General features: G+C 30.4%; 4 protein-coding genes and 1 non-coding gene across 5 annotated transcripts; 2 read left to right on the top strand and 3 right to left on the bottom strand.

Annotated features, from left to right (window-relative positions):
* Positions 1-1009: 1009 nt before the first annotated feature.
* LOC101498140 (high mobility group B protein 2) lies at positions 1010-2438 on the bottom strand. Its single transcript, XM_004512211.4, has 7 exons — positions 2265-2438; positions 2070-2171; positions 1874-1931; positions 1727-1771; positions 1552-1632; positions 1365-1442; positions 1010-1255 (listed from the first exon to the last, which is right to left on the bottom strand). The coding sequence occupies exons 1-7, from the start codon at positions 2306-2308 to the stop codon at positions 1235-1237; spliced, it is 429 nt and encodes a 142-aa protein (XP_004512268.1). The 5' UTR covers positions 2309-2438; the 3' UTR covers positions 1010-1234.
* Positions 2439-6203: 3765 nt separating this feature from the next.
* On the bottom strand, positions 6204-7710 carry LOC101497818 (high mobility group B protein 2-like). Its single transcript, XM_004512210.4, has 7 exons — positions 7455-7710; positions 7242-7343; positions 7052-7109; positions 6906-6950; positions 6731-6811; positions 6545-6622; positions 6204-6446 (listed from the first exon to the last, which is right to left on the bottom strand). Exons 1-7 carry the CDS (start codon positions 7682-7684, stop codon positions 6429-6431), a joined length of 612 nt encoding a protein of 203 aa, XP_004512267.1. The 5' UTR covers positions 7685-7710; the 3' UTR covers positions 6204-6428.
* Positions 7711-11638: 3928 nt separating this feature from the next.
* Positions 11639-15665, top strand: LOC101497483 (protein GET1-like). The gene is made up of 7 exons (XM_004512209.4): positions 11639-11837; positions 12086-12165; positions 12366-12436; positions 13157-13215; positions 13383-13464; positions 13644-13693; positions 15460-15665. Exons 1-7 carry the CDS (start codon positions 11727-11729, stop codon positions 15535-15537), a joined length of 531 nt encoding a protein of 176 aa, XP_004512266.1. The 5' UTR covers positions 11639-11726; the 3' UTR covers positions 15538-15665.
* A 2771-nt stretch (positions 15666-18436) lies between these two features.
* On the top strand, positions 18437-23507 carry LOC101497150 (rab escort protein 1). The gene is made up of 9 exons (XM_027337512.2): positions 18437-19280; positions 20136-20258; positions 20419-20518; positions 20977-21015; positions 21123-21369; positions 21452-21527; positions 21908-22100; positions 22444-22524; positions 22865-23507. The coding sequence occupies exons 1-9, from the start codon at positions 18571-18573 to the stop codon at positions 22964-22966; spliced, it is 1671 nt and encodes a 556-aa protein (XP_027193313.1). The 5' UTR covers positions 18437-18570; the 3' UTR covers positions 22967-23507.
* A 1049-nt stretch (positions 23508-24556) lies between these two features.
* LOC113788143 (small nucleolar RNA U3) lies at positions 24557-24781 on the bottom strand. Its single transcript, XR_003474651.1, has one exon. It is a non-coding gene; the product is annotated as a small nucleolar RNA U3 (small nucleolar RNA).
* Between the last annotated feature and the right edge of the window lie 296 nt (positions 24782-25077).

The raw sequence follows: 25077 nt of genomic DNA, 5'->3' as shown, positions 1-25077 counted from the left end.
ACTCAACTAACTAGTTTTGATTATTTCATCTCTCAATCGTATGTTTTGTTTTGGGGAAGGGTGTGGGGTGGGTTCTATCTTGACTGTATAGCATGTATGAATAGTAGATGCATGTGTTGATTCCAATTGGCGAAGAAAGTCGTTGTCAGCATAGACTTAATGTTGACTTTTGGGCCCACGATTCAGATTTTAAATATGAATTTTTGATTAAGACATTGACTTTCCGAAATGTATTTGGGTGCAGTCATGTCGCACACAATCCAAATCCTAGCAACTAGGTGCTAGGTTTTGGTATTAGCTTTTGTCTTTTTTGTGCTTTTTGAAGCTGTTATCATTATGTGCTCTTGGAGCTGCTCTTTTCCTAGCTCACGTGTTCCCAATATTGTTGTATTTTTTTATTTTTGACTAGCTATGCACGTCTTGCGGTAGTTAAGTCCTTTTAATGAATATTTCTTTTTCAAATAACAAAAATTTATCAACACTATATGATTAAGATTTGGTTATTCCTAGTTAAGCTATTGCTAGAATTAGCTAAGTAGTCAATTGTACAAAATATGTACCTGATGTTAAGATGTAATCTTTCATTTACATACATTCATCAGTTCAATTAGTACGTGGGATCCACCCTCACATTTTTCTTCTCTAATCATGGCTTCTTTGTTATATGAAACAGATAAAAATATAGACAAAATCTAAGAATAACCCACTTCAATGATCCACATAAACTTGTATTTAAAATTAACTTTAAAATTTAACAACAGACGATATTATTTAAAAATATAAATTGACAATTATCTCAAACTATGTATCTATATAAACCTTGTTTCACATCATTTTAACCAATTATATAAAAACTATGCTTCCTCGCCCTTCATTCGAAAAGAGAAGAAAAAAAATTGAGATGATTCATTCCGGGTCCATCACGGTGTTCGTCAATAAAAGAAATTAAATTAACCAACAAAATACGTTATCCATGAAGAATCGAGCATTCCATAAGAGAAAAAAAGAGTACGATAACAACTGAGTTGGTATTAATAATAGAAATAAGATTTAAGTACAGGTCATGCGGCTGAACCCAAAATTAAGATTGTAATCTAAATATAACCCTAAACATTTAAAAACTATTTATCACAAACAGTTGTTGATTAAGTCTTCTCAAATTCATGCCAAATCTATTAAGTAAAAAGATTCTATTGCAGTTACTCCTAAGCTTCTCCTTTTGTCACTGCCAACTTTACTCATCATCATCTTCATCCTAAACAAAATATAAATAAATAAAACACATGAGTCAAAACGATTATCAATTTAACAAAAACATAACCAAGCACAAAAGAACACAATAAATCATATTAGAAGAATCTTACATCATCTTCATCGTCATCATTGATTTCAGACTTTGACTTGTCAGATCCTTCTTCCTCCGAAGGATTTTTTGCCTCAGTCTAATACATCAAAACAAGTTCAATTAAGGAACAATTAACAACAACAACAACAACAACAAAAAACAAAGTTGCTTAACAGCAATTAAGAGATATAACTAAAGTAATTTACCAATCCAATATTGTAAGCACGAAGAGTCTTCTCATACTCCTCTTTCTTCTTTACTGCCAAAGCAACAAAAGGAGCCTTATCCTGAAATACACGTAAATCGCAAAATAACGTTAAATTGAAACGTGAATTAACATTTTGATAATTTTTCAGCAGTTAAACAAAGCAAAATACTCACAGCATCAGACATCGATTTCCATTCTTTACCGCCAGCTTTACCGACCTAATTGAAATTCACAATAAATCACGTAAGATAATTCGAAATCGAAACAAAATTTAATCAAAAATCATAAAAGATAACGGTAACATTAGATCCACAACTGACCACAGCAACGGATTTGTTATCAGGATTCTCCTTCTTAAAAGTCTCTCTGAATTCAGACCTAAAATCATCACAAAAACGCGAAGTAAGAATCATAAATCAATCGAAGTTCACAGCAACAGACTCGTAGCGTTAAACGTTAAACGCAAATATTCAAAATCAATAGCCGATTCGAAAAACGTTCAGCACCGAAACTTACATGAAAACGAAGAAAGCACTTGGAGGTCTCTTCGGCTTGTTAGGATCTTTCGAAGCTTTCTTCGACTGCTTCTTACCGGTTCCAGCGCCCTTGCGCTTCAACCTAACAAACGAAATCAAAAAGAATATAATAAATTAGATCTAATGAATGAATAGATTAAAAAAACATGAAACTGAATGGAATGAAGAAACTCACCGGTTATCGGCGGCGGGTTTGGCTTTAGTGGTAGCCTTAGGCATGGCGAATGTGAAGAGAAACGGCGAGAGCGAAGAGTGAGGGTTTTTGGTGAATGCGTTTTTTGGTTGTGAGCGCTAGGGATAATAAGGGTTCCAAAAAAGATTTGAAAAGGAAAAAAATTGAAGTCCAGGTTTGCGCGGGATACTGAAATTTTTTACCAAATTAGGGAGTTATTATTATTATATTTTCTTTTTATATTAGAAAAAAAAAATATAAAATAAAAATAAAATAAATAAAAAATTAAGAATAAAAGACTCAAATTGGTATCAAGTATTTTGGTCAGGAATATTTTAGTTCTTAAAAAAAATAATAGTTAAGTTAATTATTGACAACTATATAAATAACATATATTATTCATTCTATTAGATTTGATTTAATTTTAATTGTTTTTTTTTTTGATGAAGTGAGGTGTAAGTCTTATCATGAAACAATGTTAAAAACTATTGATGAAACGGTATTAAAAATTATTGATGGAAATATTTAATTTATATAATAATTAACTTAAAAATTAAAAAATAATATTGAGATGAATTAATTTAATATTTGTCTCGTAGATAAACTATATTTCATCAGTGTCACTCATCACATCAATAAAAAAAAATCAATCAAACTAAATAATAGAATTAATATGTCTCATTTTTGTAATTGTCAATGATTAATTAAAGTATTATTTTTTTCAGATATTAAAATGGTTTGTGTTCAAAATATTATAGACAAATTTAGATCTTCACTAAAAACTTAATCATCTTTCAAAACTTGCATTTGTTTGTTATAACTTTCAAGTAAAATAATAATCTAAAAATTATTTTTTTAATAATTAGTAGCTTTAAAATAATAGTTTTTATAAATAATTTTATTAAAAAGTTAATAATATTACAGCAAACAAACATAAAATATCTTATACTTTTTCAAAACACAAAAAATTATGGAACAACAGAATCAATTTTTTTAAGAATTTGTGACAAATATAAGAATAAATTTTTATTTTGATTCCTAAAAATGTTGGACCATAAATTAATCAAAAACTCAAATATATCTTCCATTTTTTGAAATTTAGATCTTTCACTTTTCAAAAACATTAATGATTTTAATTTTTAAGATTAACATTGATGTCTCTTTGACGTAGGTGATGATGCGTCTAAAAACTAAAATCATATATATGAATAATGTGGTAAGAGACTTTTGTATCAACTTTTTTTCTCTGTTAAAATTCAAAATATTTAAAATATGTAAATTTAAAAACCCTATATTATTCTTCCTCAAATTTTTACTTCTCCCTCTTAATTTCTTCTTCTCCAATTTCTTCCCTAAAATTACTCTTTTATTTGGTTAAACTCTCAATCAACATTACAAGATGTTGTCATTACTTCCGATAAAATATATTGTTAGTATTTCTAATGCTAATCGATGTGTTTGATTTGGTATGGAAGCATATGTATATTGGTTTGATTGAAAAATATGTTAAAGAGTGTCATTAGTATTAGTATTATGTTGATCGAAAACCATTTTTTCTTTCCTTGCAAATCTTTTCCACTATGCATCCCCTCAAAAAGGTTGCCCCAAAATACGAGCTAGTTAAGTTAGAATTTTATCACGTACATTTTGGTCTAAAAGATATATTTAAATTCATAAAAGTATTTAAATAGTAAAAACACTAAAAGGCATCATAATTATAAAAAGATATAATCACTGATATATTTAATTAAAATATTTTGTATTTTAAAAAACAAAATAGGTAGAATTTAAATAAAATTACGATAAAATATTTTTGTTAGTATATATTAATAAGACCTCTCTTTAATTTTTCATTCAGATATTATTTTAGACTTCAAAAAGTGATGAATCGACTCTGACTCTATCTTCAATAAATTTTTCCTTTTCCTTTATTAATATCACCATCATATTTGTTTTTACAATATTCGGAATAACAACTCACAAATTATAAACCTAGGCAATATGTTAAAAAAATGAAGCAAAGTTAATTCAACACATCATTTCTATATGTGAAATTAAATTTATGACACATCATTATCTACGTCATCTACATGTGACATTAAATTTACGACACATCATTACATACGTCATTGTCTAAGTTAACGAATAAACAATGTTAATAATCTAAATAACGTCTACACCTAAAATGATTGACATTTTATAGAACATAAAATTACTAAATCAATAATCAATATAATAATGTCTTACACTTTAAAAAACAACAATTGTGATTTACCCGACAATAAATAAACATAGTCATTCTTTTTCTTTTTTTTTTGTCAAAAAGAAAAGATTAATAATTCATTTTTGGGTAGTATGTGCTTTTGGTCCCTAAGAAGGGGACGCTTTGGTTTTAGTTCCTTCAATTTTTTTAGCTTCTATCCTACAATTTAATTAACATTACACTAAGTCATTTAAAATGTGCGGAAGAATCTTCAGGGTTAGAGATACTTAATTCCTCGCTCAAATATTATTGTTCTAACTATTCTCATCTCTTTTAAACCACTAGCTTCACTAAAGTAAATCCCCAACACCAAACCTATCATCTAAACTCTTAACATTGTCTTCTTCAGTAGCAACAAAACGAACTCGATTTGTCGTATCACCACTATTTCTTCACCATTAAAATCAGCACTAGACCCCATATTAATAAAATACAAGGACGGTCACTTTCTCAAATATGTCAACATTATTATGCTCTATAGATATGAGTTTCATCTTGCTCATTCGTATCATGTAGTCCTAATTCAACATGTGAGGCTAACATCATTGCCTCAAACCCATCAACTACACCTTCAACTTTCCTCCATACACGAACTGAAGTTTGATCAAAACTTTATTACTTCAACAATGAAATTTATTCAAAAAAACTCAATGTTGTCAAAACCTTAGTTATAAATCCCAATTTCAACCCTCCTTCTATAAAATAATATTCAGTCATTCACAAATTGATCCCACGGTAAAAAATATCATTAAACTTGTCATTGTAAAAAAAATAACAGGACGAAGTTATATAAAATATAGATTTAGCCTCCACATAAAAAAAAAAAAAGCGCTAATTAACTTAACTAATCCCATCACAAATTTTGGGATTCAAATAATGATATTTCAAACGTAAAAATGCAGATGGAGGAAGTAGTCGTGACTATGCTTTTGAAGATTTGTTCAGTTGAAGAAAGCATACTTTCAAATTCATAATATAAGTTACTACTCTAAACTCAAATATAAACAAAAAAATAGATTAATGAAAATGGATGTAAGTCCAAAATTTGGTGTATTTGAGATCAACAGTGAATGTGAAATTAAATTTGAGAATGAAAAATCATTCCCACATACAACAATGTCCTAAAACTCAAATCTGACTACAATGGCCTTCAAAAGGATAATGTTCTAAGCAAGATGCTCAATAAACAACTTTGACCATTATCCATGGCACAAATGATGTCTGTTGGTAGAAAAGTACCTACAAGCAACCTAGATAACGAGGTGTATGAGTGGGATTTAGGCGTAACATTTACAAATTAGTATACGAGGCCTTTATAGCACAAAGTTACTATTGGTATTGAGCAAACTCAAAAGTCCTATCACAACGTATGTCTTCCCTCAATTCAATCAATTTCTGAAAATCTACTGACTTTGCTTTCATTATCATGGCTACCTTGTTCACGTGAAAACACAATAAATTGGGTACACCATTTTCGTTTTAGGAGCTCCAAACTTTGAATCGATCTAAGTAATTGGTTAAACTATTTACGTTTTAGGATACAAAATATATTTGAACCATTTAATAAACAAACCGTATGTAACTAAGTTTCCTTTATACGTTGCTTGAAACAAGAACAATGTCTCAACAATAAAACAAATTAAATTATCCAACATACAACGCTGTTCATGAGATTAAAGTACCATTTAAAACGGAGTCTGTATTAATAGATATGGGATTTAAGTACACATCATGTCGGCTGAATCTAAAATAAAGATTGTAATCTAATAGCCCTAAGCACTGAAAAACTATTTATCACACAACAGCTGTTGACCGAGAGCATCTCCCTAATCAATGCGAACCTATTAAGTAAAAAAGATTCTATTGCAGTTACTCCTAAGCTTATTCTTTGGTCTCCAGCAACTTTACTCGTCATCTTCATCCTAAACAACAATCAAAATCAAGAGTGAACAAAACGATCAATTTAACAAAAAAACTAACAAAGCAACAACAAAAAAACAATCGTTCATAAAAATCTTACATCATCTTCATCGTCATCGTTGACTTCAGACTTTGACTTGTCGGATCCTTCTTCCTCTGAAGGAGTTTTCCCCTCAGCCTAATACATCAAATAAGGTTCAATCAAAACACAATTACAAAAATCGATGTCCATTAAAAGTAAAAATGTAAAAATTAGGGTTATCATAAAGAAAACTAGAGTAATTACCAATCCAATATTGTAAGCACGAAGAGTCTTCTCATACTCCTCTTTCAACTTTTCTGCCCTCTCAACGTAAGGAGCCTTATCCTGAAATATACGTATACCGTAAGACAGTGTTAGAATCAAACGTGAACTATCATTTTGATAATTTTATGCAGTGAAAACATAGCAAATTACTCACAGCAGTTGACAACGATTTCCATTCTTTGCCACCAGCTTTGCCAACCTAATTGACATTCACAGTAAATCGCGTAAGATAATTTACAATCGAAACAGGTTTAATCAAAAATCATAAAAGATAACGGTGACACTAGATCCACCACTCACCACAGCAACGGATTTGTTGTTAGGATTCTCCTTCTTAAAAGTCTCTCTGAATTCAGACCTATCGCCATAAAAAAAAACGCGTAGTTAAAATCAAAAATCAATCGAACTTCACCGCAACAAACTCATCACATTAAACGTAAATATTCAAAAATAAAGGCAGATTCAAACAACGTTCAGCACCGAAACTTACATGAAAACGAAGAAAGCACTTGGAGGCCTCTTCGGTCTGTTAGGATCCTTGGAAGCCTTCTTCGACTGCTTTGTACCGGTTCCAGCGCCCTTTCGCTTCAACCTAACAATAAAAAGAGGAAAAATTAAACGAATCGAACGAGTAATCGTAAAAATTAGATCTAATAAATGAATAGATTAATAACATGAAACTGAATCGGAAGAAGAAGCTTACCGGCTATCGGCGGGTTTGGCGACGGTGCTAGCCTTAGGCATGGCGGTTGGGGAGAGAAACGGCGAGAGAGAGGTGTGAGGGTTTTTGGAGAGTGTTTGGTATTGTTGAAGAAATGGATGCGTTTTTTGGTTGTGAGCGCGAGGGATAATAAGGGCACCCAAAAATGTTGAAAAGGAAAAAAATTGAAGTCCGGGTTTGCGCGGGATGGTGAAATTTTGATGCCACGTCATCGATCCGTGTGCTCTCGCGCCATAGAAGTTTTACCTTGTGTTTCCTTTGAGTGTGTTTTTGCGATAAAGTGGATGTGGATCGCTTTGAGGCTTCACCATTGCGTGCGTGCGTGCGAAGTGTACACGTGAGAGGGGTTCAGTTGTTTTCAACTCGTGTGATGCTTATTTAATTAAATCACCACTTTGGTCTTAATGTTTCGCGAATTTACGGAGATGTTACGTGAGTTTGATGCATGCCACGCGCTAAAGTTGGGAGCCTATAAAAAGGCTAAAATGGTACTTAAAAAAATCAATACAATTTTAAGTCTCGCACAAATATAAATCGAGAAACATTATATTTCTATATTTTTTTTAATCATTTCTTTCATTTGATTTTGAACTATGATTAAATTTTGACATGTTCTATAATGGTTGACATGTATTATAAACAAAAATAATGTGGCGTTTATATCCTACATTATATTTTAGGACAATATGGTTTATGCGTTGCAAGCTTTGTACATGTTTCATTTTCTTTTTTTATTTGACTTTTAGATGAAAAATAAATTGTCCTCTTATGTTTTTATTTAAGGTTACGTAGAAAGTTCACAAGGTTATAACTGGTTAAGCGATATATGTCATTTGTTTTTATATGGATCAACGACATATAGTAGTTAAGAGATTAAATTGTACCTCTTGTGAAACAAAAATAGTTATTTTTTTGTCATGGATTAATCTCTCTCACCTATTTTTTGGGAAGGACCAAAATCTCCCTTTACTCATCAATATTTTTATATTTTTGATAACTAATTTTTTATTATTTAGCAATACTTTCAAGAAAAATAGTTTACTTAGTATTATCAAAATTTTAACTAATGGTTAGTTGAGTTAGCTTTTTATTGACTAGCTAGTTCAGGTCAGCATTCATATATTGCATATTAAAGGTTAATGAAATTAATAATATTGATTTATTAAAGTTGCGCCGTTCAATTATTATTCAATTCATGTGATAATACTATAACATATCAATTTGGAAATGTACCCTTTTTCTTTTGGAGAAAAACATATTGTTTTGAAGTTTTAATTGGACATCCTGTGTATTATGTTTTTTAGAAAAAATTAAATGTAATTTTAGTTCTTTTATTTTGTTCAAAGATAACTTTTAGTTTTCTTATTTTTAAAATCGAACTTTTAGTCTTTTATTTTACAACTCGTGGAATTTTGTTGATCTCTCTTTATTTTTTTCCTATTTTGTAATTATTTCTCAACTTTTTATGATGTTACGTGTTCATTAGTGTCCAAGTGTGTTGCATCACATCAATATCATGTTCACTAATAATATGATAGTGGAGTAATGTAATACACTTAAACTAATAAAATTAAGTTAATATCATTAATCAATATTCGTTTCAATATTATTTTATTCAACAAATTTCACAAGGGCATTTGTTAGTAAAAGTTTGATGAGCACGATAAATAGATATTATGAAAAAAATAATAAAAACATTGAAGAAAATTATATTTTATCCAACATAACATGTGTTACAGCATTGTCGCGTCATTATAATAAATAGAGAGAACCAAAATTCCATAAGTTGTAAACCAATTGGATAGAAATCTAAATTTAAAATTTGAAATATTAAAAGTTAATTTTGAACAAAACAAATAGATCAAAACTACATTTAAACATTTTAGAAGTTGACAATATCATTCGACAAAAAAATAAATAGAAATAATTTCAATAAACAATTTATAAAAAATATAAGACAAACCAAAAAAAAAAGTTGGATGCACCAATATTTTCAGATATAGTATGAATTTAAGCTTATACAGATAAGGGTTGACCCGAGTTTTGTTCAACTTGTGACCAACAAAATAATTTGAAACCATCAAATTTATTGATTTGATTTGATTCAACAAATAATTGAAGCATATCATGAACGAGTTACATCACACTGCTTAGAAACAACACTAGAGAGCAAATGAATTAGAGAAACATTACCTGATGATCGAATTTGCGAAGCTTAGCAGCACATAAACAAAGAAATCCATATGAAATTGTCAGATCTTGATGTTTAGTTGGAGATTCTATAAAGGAATAATCCAATAGCGTCCATATTTGTGATGAGAACAAAAAAGGAACGCAATAAAAGTTAGGTTTGGATTATGATAAAAATATGTTAAATGCAAATATAGGGTTTTGTATGTGTTGGGCTAAAAGTTTGTCTCTAAATTTATATCATATTAAATATCGTTACAACTTGGATCACACATATCTATGAAAATGGTATATAGTAAAATTTTAAATGTTTTAATTATCTAATATTTAGCTTAATATGATAATCAACTTGTGTTATACCTTGATAGTGTATATAGAAAATGTAATGAAAGAAGCACCGTCGAGTTATTACTTGTAAAAATGTCCTAAATAAAAAAATAAAATAAAAAAATTGCATCCTTATATAAATATTATTAAATTTGGACAAACACTTTAAGTTTGTAACATATATATTTACTATTTCCTCAAAATAAATTTAGGTAAAATATTTTATGCAATCTCTTAATTTAATTTCATATAACAATTTATTTTTTATTTAGTCATTTATTTAATTGTAAGTAACGATTTAATTATTTTTATATTAAAATGTTAACAAGATTAATTTTTTTTACATAAACTCGGATTTCTTTTCAAAATCTTCAAACAAAATCCATTAAATTAATTATCATCTTTAATATAATCCAAATTTTCATCAAATTCATAACCCAAATATTCAAATAAACTTATATTTACATCTCCAACAATATCAAATTCATCAAATAAAGAATTAAAATTTTAAGATTTAGGTTAAGATTTGTTTTGGAGAATGATAGAAAGAAGAAAAATATATTGTCTTTGTGATATGGGATCAAATCTTAAAACCTGAGTTATTTATTTGATGGATTTTGTGTTATTGTTGTCAGAAATAAAAATATGAGTTTATTTGAATATTTGAGTTATGAATTTGATGAATAAATTAATTTTCTTGAATTTGATAATGAATTTTATGGGTTTTGTTTGAAGATTTTGATATGAATTTTTATGTAAAAACAAAATGATAACATTATTGATATTTTAAGACATAAAAGACCAAATTGTTATTTAAAATTAAATAAATGATCAAATTGAGAAGAAAAAAGAAGATAAAAGAGCGAATTGTTACTTGAAATTAAGTTAAGGGACCACATAATGTATTTTACCATAAATTTATTATTATAATTGGTTGATGAGGAGAAACTTATATAATTTATAGGGTTAAATAAGTTTTTGTCACTATAATATTTTGAATTTTTTTTTAGTTCATGTAAAAAAAAAATCACATATTTTAGTCATTACAAAATTATTATGCAAATAGTTTTAGTATCTCTTGAAGCATCCACATGTGTTTTTGAATGATTATTTTGCATACATGTTTATAACACTATAAAAAGTTTATCCACAAAAAATGAGCTCAAAAGTTTATTTATAGGTCCATATTTGAAGGACTTTTATTTTGAACACATGACATTTAAAAAGTTCATATTTAATTAATTCCAAATTAAAAAATATATATTTACGCCGATGAATTTTTAATAATGTTTTAAACATACTTGCAAAAAATTATTAAAAAATTTAAAAATAGTATGTTTTGTTTCAACAAAGACTAAAACAACTTATATAATAATCTTACGGAGACTAAAGCATTTAACTTTAATTTATATAAAATTGTATACAATTAACCAATTGTATTGTATAAAAAATATGACATTTAATATTAATTTATGCAACATAACATACCTTAAGAAAAACAAAATAACCACAATGGAGTGTTTTTTTTTATTGATTTATGTTAAAAAGAAGAAGAAGACAACGGTTATAAAAGACCCAACACATACATAAAAGGCCCAATTTAAGACTCATAAATTTCCTTTGATTTATTCCACTAGAGGATAAAAAGGGAATACAAAATTGTAGTAACCAACACATGACACACGTATTGAAATTCATTCATCATCCTTAAAATTGAATCACAAGGAAGAGTGAATTATGGGAGACGAATCAAATCAAGAACATCAAATATCATTAGCAGCACCTTTCATATTTTTGATTGTTGCTGCTTTTCAGTCAGCATACTATTGTCTAGATCAATTGAAGAAGGTATCATTATCTTTAGCCATTTTAATATTTTGAAATAAATAAATAAATGTAATAATATTGATTTCTTCTATTGTCCAATAATCCCATTCTTTCTTGAAAAAGGTACAAAATCTATTGATTTGGAATGGAATTTTATTATCATTTTCAATTGATAAAATTTTGTGATTTGTTTACGAATTAAATAATAACATTGATTATTGATTGTGATATAGTATTTGATTTCTTCTATTTATATCATTTGCTTACAGAATGGATCCGATAATGAAAAAGAAAATCAATTGCGTGGAGAAATAAAACATCTTTTGAAGGAGGCAAGCTTGTTGTCACAGTAAGTATATATATTCGTAATAAAATAAAATAAATTCAATTAGAGAACATAAGAGTGATTCATAAATTAGGATCTAGTTGAATGGTCGATTATTAAAAGCTTCATTTGTGCATTTATTTACTACATGTGCAAATAATTTTATTTTTGTAATATATATCAAATTTATCTAATCATGAATGTGGCTTATTTTGTCCTCTTAGACCATCAACATTTGCACAAGCCTCAAAACTGAAAAGACTTGCAAAGGTCAAGGAGAAGGAACTTGCAAAGTGTGAGTTTATTTTCTATTTTAACATATTTTACTTGAGCATTTTTATTGATGTGCTTATTGCAAATCATACGTTTTTAATTTGTTTTGGCTTAATTGCAGTTTTGGTCCCCTTATTTTAACTGAATCGCGAAAGTAGTTCTCCCATTTTGTTTATCCCCAGTTTTGGTCCCCAAGCAGAATTTTGGTCTAAAACTTGATGAAGTTTCATTTTTTTTTTTTGCATTTATTTAAGTCACACAATGTCTCAAGATCTCATTTACAACAATTGTACCTAAATATATGACCATAAATGGTGTAGTATGGCTTTAAAAAATAAAATTTCATAAAGTTTTGGACTAAAATTCTATTTGGGACAAAATGGAGGGACTACTTTCGCGATTCAGCTAAAATAGGGAGATCAAAACTGCAATTAAGCCATTTTTTTTATTTCAATACATATATATATATATATGATACGAGTGTGGTTCGAGACACTGAATATGTTAATACAATAATGACTTGAATAAATTAATTACATAGTCTTATATTTTTCTTTAAATCTTACTCAAAGTGTGAATCTCTCAAGTTAATTTTTAGTACGAGAAATTTAATGTTAATTTCGCCTCCATAAATTTATTATGTTGCATATCATTGTTCCCATTCTATTTGCTAATTTATTTATAAATAGCAATTTTCATTATCTACCATTTTGTGAAACTTATAATTTAAACGTAATTGCAGATCAAAATTTGCACCGCAAGGATCTGGTTTTGTATTTGAGAGTGATTCTCATTGGAAAGGTATATAACCCAATTTATATTTTTTTTAAAGTATTAAAATTTGGTTAAGTGTTAAATAAGAAGATAATATTCTAGAATATTTATTTTGTTATGGAATCGATTAAATATTGAAAACAATTAATTTGTTAGGTTAACATAGTATTTTGTTTGTTTGTTATGTCGTGCAGTATATAACGTATGGAATGTTGGTAATTTGGTTTTGGCGTGTTCCTGTTGCTAGCATATCTCTACAACTCGTGCAACCATTTGGTAATGCACTTATGAAAATGCACACTTTTAATTTCTTATTTTATCAAACATTTTTACTATTTTCATGTTAATGCATACTAATTAAATCACATGTTTCATTAATTACCTTTTGTTCATGGAATATGAAGAAACAATTAGTATTTTATTTTCATTTTCACATCATTTTACACTTTTTGTAGGGAGATTATTATCTTGGAAGACTGGAGCAATTCAAGATGACAATATTGTGGTAAGTATAAGTGTTCATATTTTTTTCATAAAGTTAAGAGATCCATTTTCTATTGAGAAACACATAAATTATAGAGATTTGAGTCTAAGATATTAAAACTGTCGTCACATTAGAAAAAAATAATTGTTTATATTTTATAATAATGTTGACGGGATTGTTATAATGTATATGGTATACTAAATTACAAATGTGAAGAAAGAAAAATATGTGATTTGTGATTTTGTATTCTAAAAAATTTAAAAATTATTGTGAGTGTCCTAGTTCTTCTAGTTGAGTTACAAATTGTTTCATTTTTTACTACAACTCATAATTATTTACCTAAATTGTGTGACTCCAATTTTATTAGTAAATTTGAATTTCTCAACAATTTTTTTTTCTTGATTTGTGAACCTGTTCATTTCAACTAGTATTATAGGAACTAGATAAAAGTAAAATAAGAATTTTTAAATCGATGTCCACACACAACATTTGGTCATTCAAAGAACATTAACTCCTCTACTAGAAATTCCAAAATTTCTAAGTAAACCTTGAACTCCCCCAAAAGAATTCTCAAATTTCCCAAATCAAAATACCACATTTAGCAATCTTCATCTCCATGTATCGAACTCTTATACACACTTTTATAGTTAATGAGTATAAGATTGAAAGAAAAAAAATTTATATTTATTTCTTTTCCGTTAAGTATGGATGACTTGAATATTCTAATTAAGAGACAAAAGTTCACGAATATGACACACAAAATGAGGAAAATGTCCATTTAAACTACAGTTCCCAGTGAGCATATCTATTAAGGTTTTGGAGTCATTTTCAACTATAAAATGAGTGATCCCCTTATTTCTCGTCATATCTAAACCAAGGTACATTCCACACATTTTTGGATGTACATCGTCACACAACCTAATTTTTTTTTATGTACCCTTTGAGCCACCTCTTTTAAGCATTGCGAAAAAGATCCCCACAACATGAAAGTTGCCCATTGTTCTTACAAGTGCCATCACTGTTGAGTTTGTTCCAATTCTCTATCGATCGCTTCCAACCAATGTAGGTTGTTTCTCTACGACGAGGCACGTGATGAATCTTCCGAAACGTGTAACTATCAATGTTTCTCGTGAAGTTTAATATCATATGCACCAGATTGTTCGACCACTATAAGTCTTCCTTTAAAATAGATTTGTTCTGTCGCGTTCAGAAAGACCAACAAGTAGACATAAGATTGTCTTCCATCGAATGTTGGTTGTTCCAATCTTTTGTTTGTTGAGGTTGCTAGAGATCCAATCCCTACAATTCAAAGAAAAAATAATATTAGAAGTCCAATTAAAAGAAACAAGACGGAACCATACCTTGATTGTTGCTTCTTCTTCTTTGTCACACCTGGAGCAAATGGGTGATATACTCATACCCCATTTGTATCTACGATATTTGATAAGGATACACTTGTGCGCTACCAATCACATGACGATGTGCATAGGGATGAATTAAGAATGAACAGGTTCACAAATCAATAAAAAATATTATTTGAAATAATGATTGTGAACTTGTTTAAATCACGAGTCCATCATTTGAATTATAAACGTGTCTTGAATTTTATTCTATTACAAACAACTTTAACATGTTATGCAAATATATTATTTGAATCATCTTGTTAAATTGAGCTTACATGTTCTCAATTTATGTTCTATTCTTTAAAAGTGGATAGGTAAATTCTTAATATTTTAAATAAGACATTTTAATTTAGACATTTAAAACACTTTTTTATACAATTGCAGGTTGGGATAATAGCTTGGTTAATAGTGTCAGCCAGAGTTTGCAGATATGTTCGTCGAGCTTGTAGCAAATTGTCATGATTTTCATTGTGTGAAGACACTAATTGCATGATGCTTCCGAGAAAATTACAAGTTGTTTTAACTATTAATCATGAAGTTGAATGATTAAATGTTAACACATAACATATACATTTTTTTTTGACACAACACATACACTTGTTAGATATTTGTTCTTATACTTTTATCACTACTCTAATCGATGAATGATTCCATTTTTAAAGGTCCTATTTTAATATTTAAGTATCAACCATCCTTAAAACCCAACACTACATCTCTCGCTTGTTATTTGCATGGTTAATAAACAATATTAATATTTAGTGAGTACTTTTATCATTAACTAGTTATATTTTCCATATATGTGAATACAAATAAGATACATTAAGATACATTTTTATGCTAATCAATTCATACAATAGAAGTAATTAAATAGAAACACTATTGATTTTTAAGAAGCTAGAAGTCATTTAAATAGAAACACTAGAGTTAATACTTGTAGAGACATTGCAAAAAAAAAAACGTGGGAATTAGCGAACATCCAATCTACTAAAATAATAGAGCTTCACATCAAATAACTAACGACTCTTATGCTAGCTCTCCCAAATAACTAATGGCATTTGATGGGAACTTTACTTCTTATATAATACTCTAATTCTATATTCTGCAAAAAAAATGGTGTTATAGTTAAAGTAAAAAATACCACGTCACTCGATATTTGAGGTTGATGATAGTTTATAAAATATTATCTCGCTCTTCAAATCCTTAAGGTGCCTTTTTACAAAGGACAAAACCGCGAGGGCTCGCGGTATATCCAATTGGACAATACCTCATATAAGTGGTGTTGCGGTCTTAAGGTCGGAACAATTGAAACATGGACGCCATATGTGGTAACGAACCCAAATGGGTATTTGTTACACAACTGTTAGAACCTTTAGCCCATTAGCCTCCTTTAGCCCATTAGCCTCGACTGAGGGCTATTGTTCCAATTACACCAAAAAGTCCCACTTCATTTGGCATTTGAGGCTAATTAAAATTTATAAAATACTTCATCACTTCTAAAACCACCGAGACACATTTTCACAAAGAACAAAGTGTATCTACACACATTTTTATAATATATGCACCTATATGATTTTGACTCGTAGCAACTCGTGTGAATATGAAGTACTATTTCATTCAATCTTTGTTTACTTTTTCTTCTTCATTTTAACTCTTTTCTCTCGCATGTACAACAACTTCCTCTTTTATTTATTTTTTCCCATCTCTTTCCTCTCACAAAAATAAACAACCAACTACACTTTTCGCCCACTTACCAACGACTGCATTCACAACTCATAAAGACAAACACCATTTTTGTACTTCTCTCAACTGTTTTAACTATTTTTGTGAAATGGACGACTTTCTTTGCGACCATGTCTCCTTCCTCCTCCTCCTTCTTATAGGCTTTTGGGGACAAACCTCGTGCCAAGGTTGTATCTCCATCGTCACATTTATTTTTCTTTTAAGGTTGAGTATTGTACACAAATTGCAAATTTGAAATTAAAAAATGTACAAATCTCAATTGTTATTGCATCCAAATCACAATATAGGATTCACAAATAGCTCACCCTTTTTAAATGGCCAAACTCAAATGACAGATAAAAGGTGGAGAATATGAGATCATATGGGTGAAATATGTATTTTATTTAAGGAACTAAAACATGTTCATCTTATGATATTATTATGTGATTATCAACTAGACAATAAAATGATATTATCAAGTCTATTATCATGTGTGCATCAGACATATAAAAAGATACTTTATATTTTATTTAATCTCTATCTCATTCTACACATAAGCAAATGATTATATTATACTAGAGAACGAAATTTTCCCTCAAAGTTTTAATTTGACTAAATTTAATTTTTGCCCCTCTAAAAATTTAGCACGATAGTTGATGAACGTGTAAAATATTTAGAGTCAAATTGGTGTACCCATTTGAATTTTAAATTATTTAGCAAAAAGAATTCAAACTATCCCCTCATTGATTTGGATAAAATAAGTCCATCTCTTCTATCATTCCAAAAACCCTGAAGCCATAAATCATCTCCCTCATATGATTCAAATTATCGACGCTCCACTAAAGAGGACTAAGGGGAAGGAAACAACTACCCATTATGAAATGTCTCTGACAATTCTTTTAACCCAATTAATTATTCAGCTGTGTGTATACTATTAATATGGCTTCCGGCATCTCCAATTAGATCTTTCAATCCTCCAAGATATGTTTAGAATATTTTGTATATTGAAATATCTAAATAGCTAAAAATTTGTAGTTGAGGGATATCTTGTATATTTCTTTTAGCTCAAATAAGTGAAAGACTAATTTAGATATTTTTTGTTCAACAATTAGGAATTAGGAGTGAGATACTTATTAGGTACAAATGAGTAACAAACAAACTTATGTATAGTCTTAATTAATTTTACTTTGATAACTTAGTATTTTTTTATGATAAAAAAGTTATGTATCGTGTTAGTTAATTTTATTTTGAATCCAATAAAAAGTAAGTGTTGAGCAGTTATTTTTAATAGGTGATTATTAAATAAAAGTAAATAGCAAGATGAATGTTGAGTTACACCTTCATTGCACTCTTTTTTATTTTTGTCTTGTATATAATATATTTTTTATTCAACTTATGAGTAAAAATGTGAAGGCGGATATGATTAATCTTGGCAAATCCATTTATTTTATTTATTTGATTTTCATTTAGTCAAATTCTCACTTTTTTATTTTCATCCTTTATACGTTTGATATCTCAACCTTCTTAAAGTGTTAATAACTACAAAAACCATTTTAAAATAAAAATAAAAATAAAATTAAAATTAAAATTAAAATTACAATTACAATGACAAAAATAAAAATATCTAAGTGGACAAACATTAAATCTTTTATAGTTGCAGTTGAACTTGAAACGACAAGTCGTTTGGTTGCAAATTTGCAACACTAATTTGCCACCTGATTCTTCCATTTCTTTCACGGCACAGACGGCGTATAACCTCCACGCGCCGTCATCGCCATGACCGAATCCGAAGAATCAATAGCGTACCCTCCGATAGACCCGGTTAACTTTGATCTCATTATCGTCGGCACTGGCCTCTCCGAATCCATCATCGCCGCTGCCACCTCAGCCGTCGGAAAGACCATCCTCCACCTCGACCCCAACTCCTTCTACGGCAGCCATTTCGCTTCTCTCTCCCTCGAAGATCTCACATCTTACCTCAATTCCCCTCCCAAATCTATCACCGCCGCCACCACCACCACCTCACCCAACGATTCCGATTATGCCGCCTTAAATCTCATCCAAAAACCCCTGTACTCCGACGCGGAGTTCATTTACCGCGATTCCACCGACGAATCCTCATTTCTTCGAGAAAATTCGAGAAAGTTCAATCTCGATTTAGGAGGACCTAGGGCATTGTTCAGCGCAGACAAAACAATCGATCTATTGTTGAAATCAGGCGCTGCACAGTACTTGGAGTTTAAAGGAATCGATGCGAGTCTCGCGTACGATGCAAATGAGGGTTTGATGAACGTTCCAGATTCTCGCGGAGCGATTTTTAGAGATAAAAACCTTTCACTTAAGGAGAAAAATCAATTGATGAAGTTCTTCAAGCTTGTTCAACAACATTTGAGTGATAATGGAGATGAGAAGATTTCAGAGGAAGATTTGGAGAGTCCTTTTGTGAGTTTCTTGGAGAAAATTCAGTTGCCGCCGAAGATAAAATCGTATTTACCATTTTCATTTTCTAGTGAGAATTGATTTACTTTATATGCTTTTGTTTGTTTCAATTCTGCATAGGGAATTTATGCTAATTTATTAGTCTTTAGATGATTGCATAACTTGAAAAGCCATTGTTTACTTGATTTATGGATGATAATGAAATTTGTGGCTTAACTTTTCTGTTTCCTCATCATTTAGGCTTTGTTTGGATATTTTAAAGCGAGTGGAATGAAATGGAGTGGAACAAAGTGAAACGAAACTAAGTTTTGATTCTGTTGCTTGAGTATTTTATGATAGAACAAAACAAAGTTCCTATTCCACTTCATTTACCCTATTCCATCAATTTGAACAAAGCTAGAAATGAGAAAACAAGAGTGAGAACTTTTTATGCTGTGCTTTGAAAATCACAATCAAATCACTAAGCAGATGCAATTTTACACAAATGGAATAATATAAGAGACTCTTTTGAACACCTTTGATAATTTCCCTTCAATAATTAGTGAATTGACACTTTAGTAGTTTTTAAATTCATTTAGTTATATCCTTACACGGCTGAAGCTCTTGCATTTTATACTCTAAGTGAAATCGATGATTGTATAAAACGTTTGAATTCTTGAGAGGTTTGGCAGTGGCTCAGATTGTATACTCTGTACGATTAAACATTCTGGCAGGGCATTCTATATATATTTTATCTGAAAAAGTTAAAATGATTTCCTTCTTGTGCTATGACTAGTACTATCTTCTTTCATATTTCATTGGTATTTTTGAATTAAGTATGTTAAGCCTAACTGTTTATAGTGCATGCATAACCTGTTGACATGCTTCAACACACTAAGGTAAAGCTTCTTTGTCTTCAACAGGATTCTTTTGTATGCTATAGCCATGGTAGATTTTGATCAAGAAAACAGTGAGGTTTGTAAGGACTTACTCAAAACAAAAGATGGAATAGACCGTTTAGCTCTATACAGCTCATCTGTTGGAAGGTGAGTTCTAATTCATGTTGTTTTATGCGTTACATTTGCCTTGGTTTTTTATTCATGGGATCCCAATTGAATATTTTAAAGAAGATACTTATCTTTGTTCTTACATTCATGGGATCCCAATTGAATATTTTAAAGAAGATACTTATCTTTGTTCTTACAGGTTTCCCAATGCACCGGGGGCTTTGCTTTATCCTATTTACGGTGAAGGAGAATTACCACAAGCTTTTTGTCGTCGTGCTGCTGTAAAAGGTTGCATTTATGTAAGTTTAAAGGATTTATGAGTCTGTTTCGGAAAATGTCTAAATACTTAAAATTTCATTCTCTTTAAACCTTAGCATATTTTTGTTCTATACATTTCTATCAAGAAAAAGAAACATGGTTCAGCAATCCTGATTTCATGGAATTTTCCATGTTTATCACAGATCTTTCTGAAAGTCAGGAGTGTAGTTATGATCTAAGGGATGAAACTCAATTGTTGCTAGATGGGGATACTCTAATTATTAATTTTAGTGTAGCCATTCTCTCTGTGCTGATTATTGTCATCGTAATATATCTTCTGTTCTTTTCATATCAATGTTCGTTCATTTTCTGATATTTTCTTTGCAAACTAAATGACATCATTAACTATGTCATTGCTTACATATTTTTTTAAAATAATTTCTGCTGTTGTTTTGTTGAACGCATATGCTTATTTACACCTTAAACTTTTATGAATCAGGTTCTCCGAATGCCGGTTATTTCTCTGCTTATGGATAAGGTGCAGAAATAATTCTTTGATGTGGGTTTCATTATTATAATATTTTTGGAGAAGAGATGAGGTTGAATATCCCCTTCATCCTTGTCATTTTTAAATGAATGTTGCAGGCTAATGGGTCGTATAAAGGTATTAGATTAGCTTCGGGTCAGGATTTATTTAGTCATCAGCTTATCCTGGACCCATCTTTCACGATTCCATCAACACCGTCTTTGTCTCCCAAAGATATTTCCAGTGAAAGGCTTGAGATGTTGAGTCAGAGAGATATTAAAGGAATGGTGGCTAGGGGAATATGCATCACAAGGAGTTCCATAAAGCCAGATGTATCAAATTGCTCTGTGGTGTATCCTCCTAGATGTAAGAAAGATTTTCTGCATTTTGTTAAGTAGGGGCATATTCAATATGAGAAAGAAATTGACCTTTTCTCTCTTCCTTCTAGCTCTTTATCCTGATCAGGTGACATCAATCAGGGCTCTTCAGATAGGATCCAATCTCGCCGTCTGTCCTGCGGGCACGTAAGTTATTTTACTAAATAAAATTTTGAAAAGCTACTAGTTTGTAGTCTTTTACCCCTTTTTCTAAATCTTGCACCTTTTGTCAGAATCTGTTTCATCATTTTGTATTGGTTGGAACCTGGTAGCCATGTAGTATTCTACAGGGTCTCAAACATGCTTTGTTTATTTTGGCATTAGCTGCAAATTCCCAGACTTATTTTTCTTATCATTATGCTATGTATTTTGGTTGTAGACTTCAAGATATAACAGTTTCGTGACATTTATAATTCTAATTCTTTACGTTAATATATTCATATTCAATTCCTAGTAATAACATTTATATTTCCCTTGCCGAGTGAGTTTTGAACTTAAACTGATCATATTTGCCTTCTCTTTCTCAGCTTTGTTTTATACTTTTCCACTTTGTGTAATGATGCCGATGAAGGAAAGAAGTTACTAAACGCATCCGTGAATGCTCTTCTTACACTGCCTGTATCTGGAAACACAGAAAGTATTCCCATTCTTCAAAGTGACTGTGAAGATAAAAAACCCGCTGTGCTCTGGGGTGCATTTTATATTCAAAAATTAACCACGGTGTGCTTCTAATTCTGACTTGTTTACAGATTTATTTATTCTACGAAGTTTATTTTTACCTGCATTTTACACGTGTATTTATTTCCTGCGCAAACACATGAGTTTTGACTTATTTGAATGTCTTTCTTCTGTTTTGATTTTTGTTAATTGTGGAAATACTCCATTTTTTTGTATTTAAATTAGAGTGGAAAAGTATCATTATTTCCCACAAGGATGGCATATTTTACACCAATGAATTAGGCAGAATTTTAAGAATTTTGTCAGGAAAGATGTGATTGAAACATGTTTAACATTGATATGGACATCTTTTTCTTCATAATAGATATACTTATTTCTATTTCAGGGTAAATTTGAAGCTATTAGTTCCACTCCTACACCGGATGGAAACCTAAACTACAATGAACTTTTAGACGCAACTGAGAAGGTATGCCTTTATCATTCTTCTGATAACCTTTCACCGTACTCGTATGGCTATGACTAATTGTTACTGTTCATCAATAGCTAGACTAACAATCTTTTAAAGCATGTACTTGAAAAAATACCATTGAAAATGCTTTGACAAACAAAAGAAATCAAGTTGCTGGATAAGTTGCGTAGAGATTTTGTTCATGAAAAGTAGGGAAATGAGTTGGGAAAATCACTCAAGCATTTACCTTAACACAATGACGTGTGAAGACCAAAAATGAGTTATTATCGTTAATTGATAATTAGAAATAATTAGCAATGTCACTAATGCTACTAGTTTGGTGGTGGTATTCTCGCAGCTATTTGGTCAAATGTACCCCGAAGAAGAATTCTTTCCAAAGGTGACATCCCCTGAAGATACCTCGGACGATGATGAAAACGGGATAACTCTGGAGAGCTAATCGAAATCAAACTACCTTGTGCAACTCATATGAGAACCGCTACACCAAGATCTGGGACAAAGGAGGTTGTGAAATTATATGCTCATGCCCTAAAAAATGAAGATATAGAGATTAAAATTGTTGAGGTGAATGGTTAGGTTTCCTGCTTTTTGGGTGAACTGAAAAACAGGGGTCCTCAATGCCGGTACAAAGCACTTGTTGTAGTTAATTATGATTTTTTTTTGAAGCATAGAAATACTGATTTGGTGCTGTATATGCACTTAAGTTAATAGCGTTTGTAGAATCAAGTTGCTAGCTACTCTATGAAGATGTGGAACCATCGAAGATTCAAAGCTACTAAGGGCTGAAGTATAGCACTCAAGTTCCTAAATCTAGATCTGTAGTTTGCGCTTGGAAAATGATTTATTTGTACAATATTTTATTTTATGAGGCTATGACCTAGTCTGAATCTGTTGCAAAAGTATTTAAAATGAAGACCTGAAACACTGTAGGTTGTACAAAGTACAAACACACTTGGGAAAATTTTGACTTTGTCTTAACAGTCTTGGCTTATATCTAATTTTCCTGTGACTTAGCTGTATCAATTTCTATATAAACGGTCAAAGTTAGATGATAAGTAGAAGACTCGTACCGAAACAATTGAACTTGGACAAAAAGTTATACAATTGTAAAACTATGAAAATATAAGCGTGACTGTGTGTTATAGTTATATTAATGATGTTTTTACAGAAAAATTGACATCGCATACCAACACCGAAATATCATTGACATTGTCTACCAATATAGTGTTAACCTTGTGTTTGGGTTGTGTTTGGATTTCATGTTCATCATTGATTCGATGTCATCATGCTAACGCTGTGTTTGAATTTTATGTTCTATCATTGATTCGATGTCATCATGTTGGGTTTGAAAGGTTTGCATTTTATGAGTTTTTGTTGAATTTGAATTCAAATATCATGAATTTGATAAAAAAAAATTGATTGAAGAGTGAAATTTTGGATTTGAATGACGATGTAACTGAAGAATATGATAAATTTATCAATTTTTATTTTTAAGGAAAATTAAAAAATAAATTTATTAATTTATGAATTCTAAAAAATATTTGTTGAAGAATAGATTTGTGTCCAAAGTCCAATGCAAGATTTTTGTCCTAGTGTTACATTATGAAAGAAGACGGGTCACAAGTTAAAGTCTTTTCACACATAGTTACGTGGCAACTCCACAAACTGAAATAAAGCACTTTACCAAAACTCAAACAATGGAAAAGAAAAGAACAAACCAGTTTCTCCTAAACGTTTCCCGTTTTCACCGAAATTCGTATTGGCACTATGATGGGTCTTTTTGTTAAGAATGAAACCAAAAGAACACCATAAAAGCACAAACAACAAGAAGCTTTAATGTTCTCTTTGGGAAGAAAGCAAGGTAAACACAATTCCATTCCTTTCTAAAAAATATACTTTTTCCCCGCTATTATTTTCCATGTGTTTTGTATAACAAACAACCACAAGCTTCCATTTTCTTTTTGGTCGAAAAAAAATTCCATTTTTGTGTTAAGTCGAAAACATGAAAGAATTTTTTAAAAAAGTATCGAATCTGTCAGACAACCGCGTGACCATCGCAATCAGTAGACACTGGCTGAGAACGATCCTCTACAGCTGGAAGATGATGCCCAGATACTGGAGATCATCGTCGCCGTTAATCACGCTCTGATCACACGGTCATGGTTCATCCACCAGACTTAGGTTCCTGTTTCCTTAGAAATTAAGGACACAGTAGTACAATCCTATAGAACAGATCCTGTTCAAGTAAGATCGTGGCCTATGGTGCTCATGTTCAGGTATAAAAACATTTGAGTTTTTTCGAGCTCAAACGATGTGGGACTAATATGGTGTTTCCGTTATAACAAAGCAGCTCTGGTGTATTCATTTGGGGTTTTGGGTTTATTATATAGGGGAACTACCAATGTGGGACTAACACCATGTTTCTGTTCAAGTTACTCTTGCTTTGGAATTTTTTTATACCATGATTGGTAAGATTATGTCTGTAAAGTGCTTTTATATTTAGTGGTTTGTCATTTATTTTACAATTTTTCAAGTTATCTTATGCAGATT

This window comes from Cicer arietinum, chromosome 8, assembly GCF_000331145.2.
Source record: "Cicer arietinum cultivar CDC Frontier isolate Library 1 chromosome 8, Cicar.CDCFrontier_v2.0, whole genome shotgun sequence".
NCBI classification, from domain to species: Eukaryota; Viridiplantae; Streptophyta; class Magnoliopsida; order Fabales; family Fabaceae; genus Cicer; species Cicer arietinum.
Note: the sequence above shows the minus strand (reverse complement) of the source record. Positions and strands in the feature narration are given on the sequence as shown.

Bases quoted from the DNA above. Each gene is read 5' to 3' on its own strand.
- LOC101497818 (XM_004512210.4), bottom strand. From the start codon at position 7,684: ATGACGTGGCATCAAAATTTCACCATCCCGCGCAAACCCGGACTTCAA. The intron at 7,344-7,454 runs GTAAGCTTCTTC...TTTTATTGTTAG, and splicing joins GCCAAACCCGCCGATAGCCG to GTTGAAGCGAAAGGGCGCTG. The intron at 6,812-6,905 runs GTGAGTAATTTG...CGTATATTTCAG, and splicing joins GGAAATCGTTGTCAACTGCT to GATAAGGCTCCTTACGTTGA.
- LOC101497483 (XM_004512209.4), top strand. From the start codon at position 11,727: ATGGGAGACGAATCAAATCAAGAACATCAAATATCATTAGCAGCACCT. The intron at 13,216-13,382 runs GTATATAACCCA...TATGTCGTGCAG, and splicing joins GAGTGATTCTCATTGGAAAG to TATATAACGTATGGAATGTT. The intron at 13,694-15,459 runs GTAAGTATAAGT...ATACAATTGCAG, and splicing joins TTCAAGATGACAATATTGTG to GTTGGGATAATAGCTTGGTT.
- LOC101498140 (XM_004512211.4), bottom strand. From the start codon at position 2,308: ATGCCTAAGGCTACCACTAAAGCCAAACCCGCCGCCGATAACCG. The intron at 1,932-2,069 runs GTAAGTTTCGGT...TGATGATTTTAG, and splicing joins AGTGCTTTCTTCGTTTTCAT to GTCTGAATTCAGAGAGACTT. The intron at 1,256-1,364 runs GTAAGATTCTTC...TATTTTGTTTAG, and splicing joins ATGATGACGATGAAGATGAT to GATGAAGATGATGATGAGTA.
- LOC101497150 (XM_027337512.2), top strand. From the start codon at position 18,571: ATGACCGAATCCGAAGAATCAATAGCGTACCCTCCGATAGACCCGGTT. The intron at 19,281-20,135 runs GTATTTACCATT...TGTCTTCAACAG, and splicing joins TTGCCGCCGAAGATAAAATC to GATTCTTTTGTATGCTATAG. The intron at 22,525-22,864 runs GTATGCCTTTAT...GTATTCTCGCAG, and splicing joins TTTTAGACGCAACTGAGAAG to CTATTTGGTCAAATGTACCC.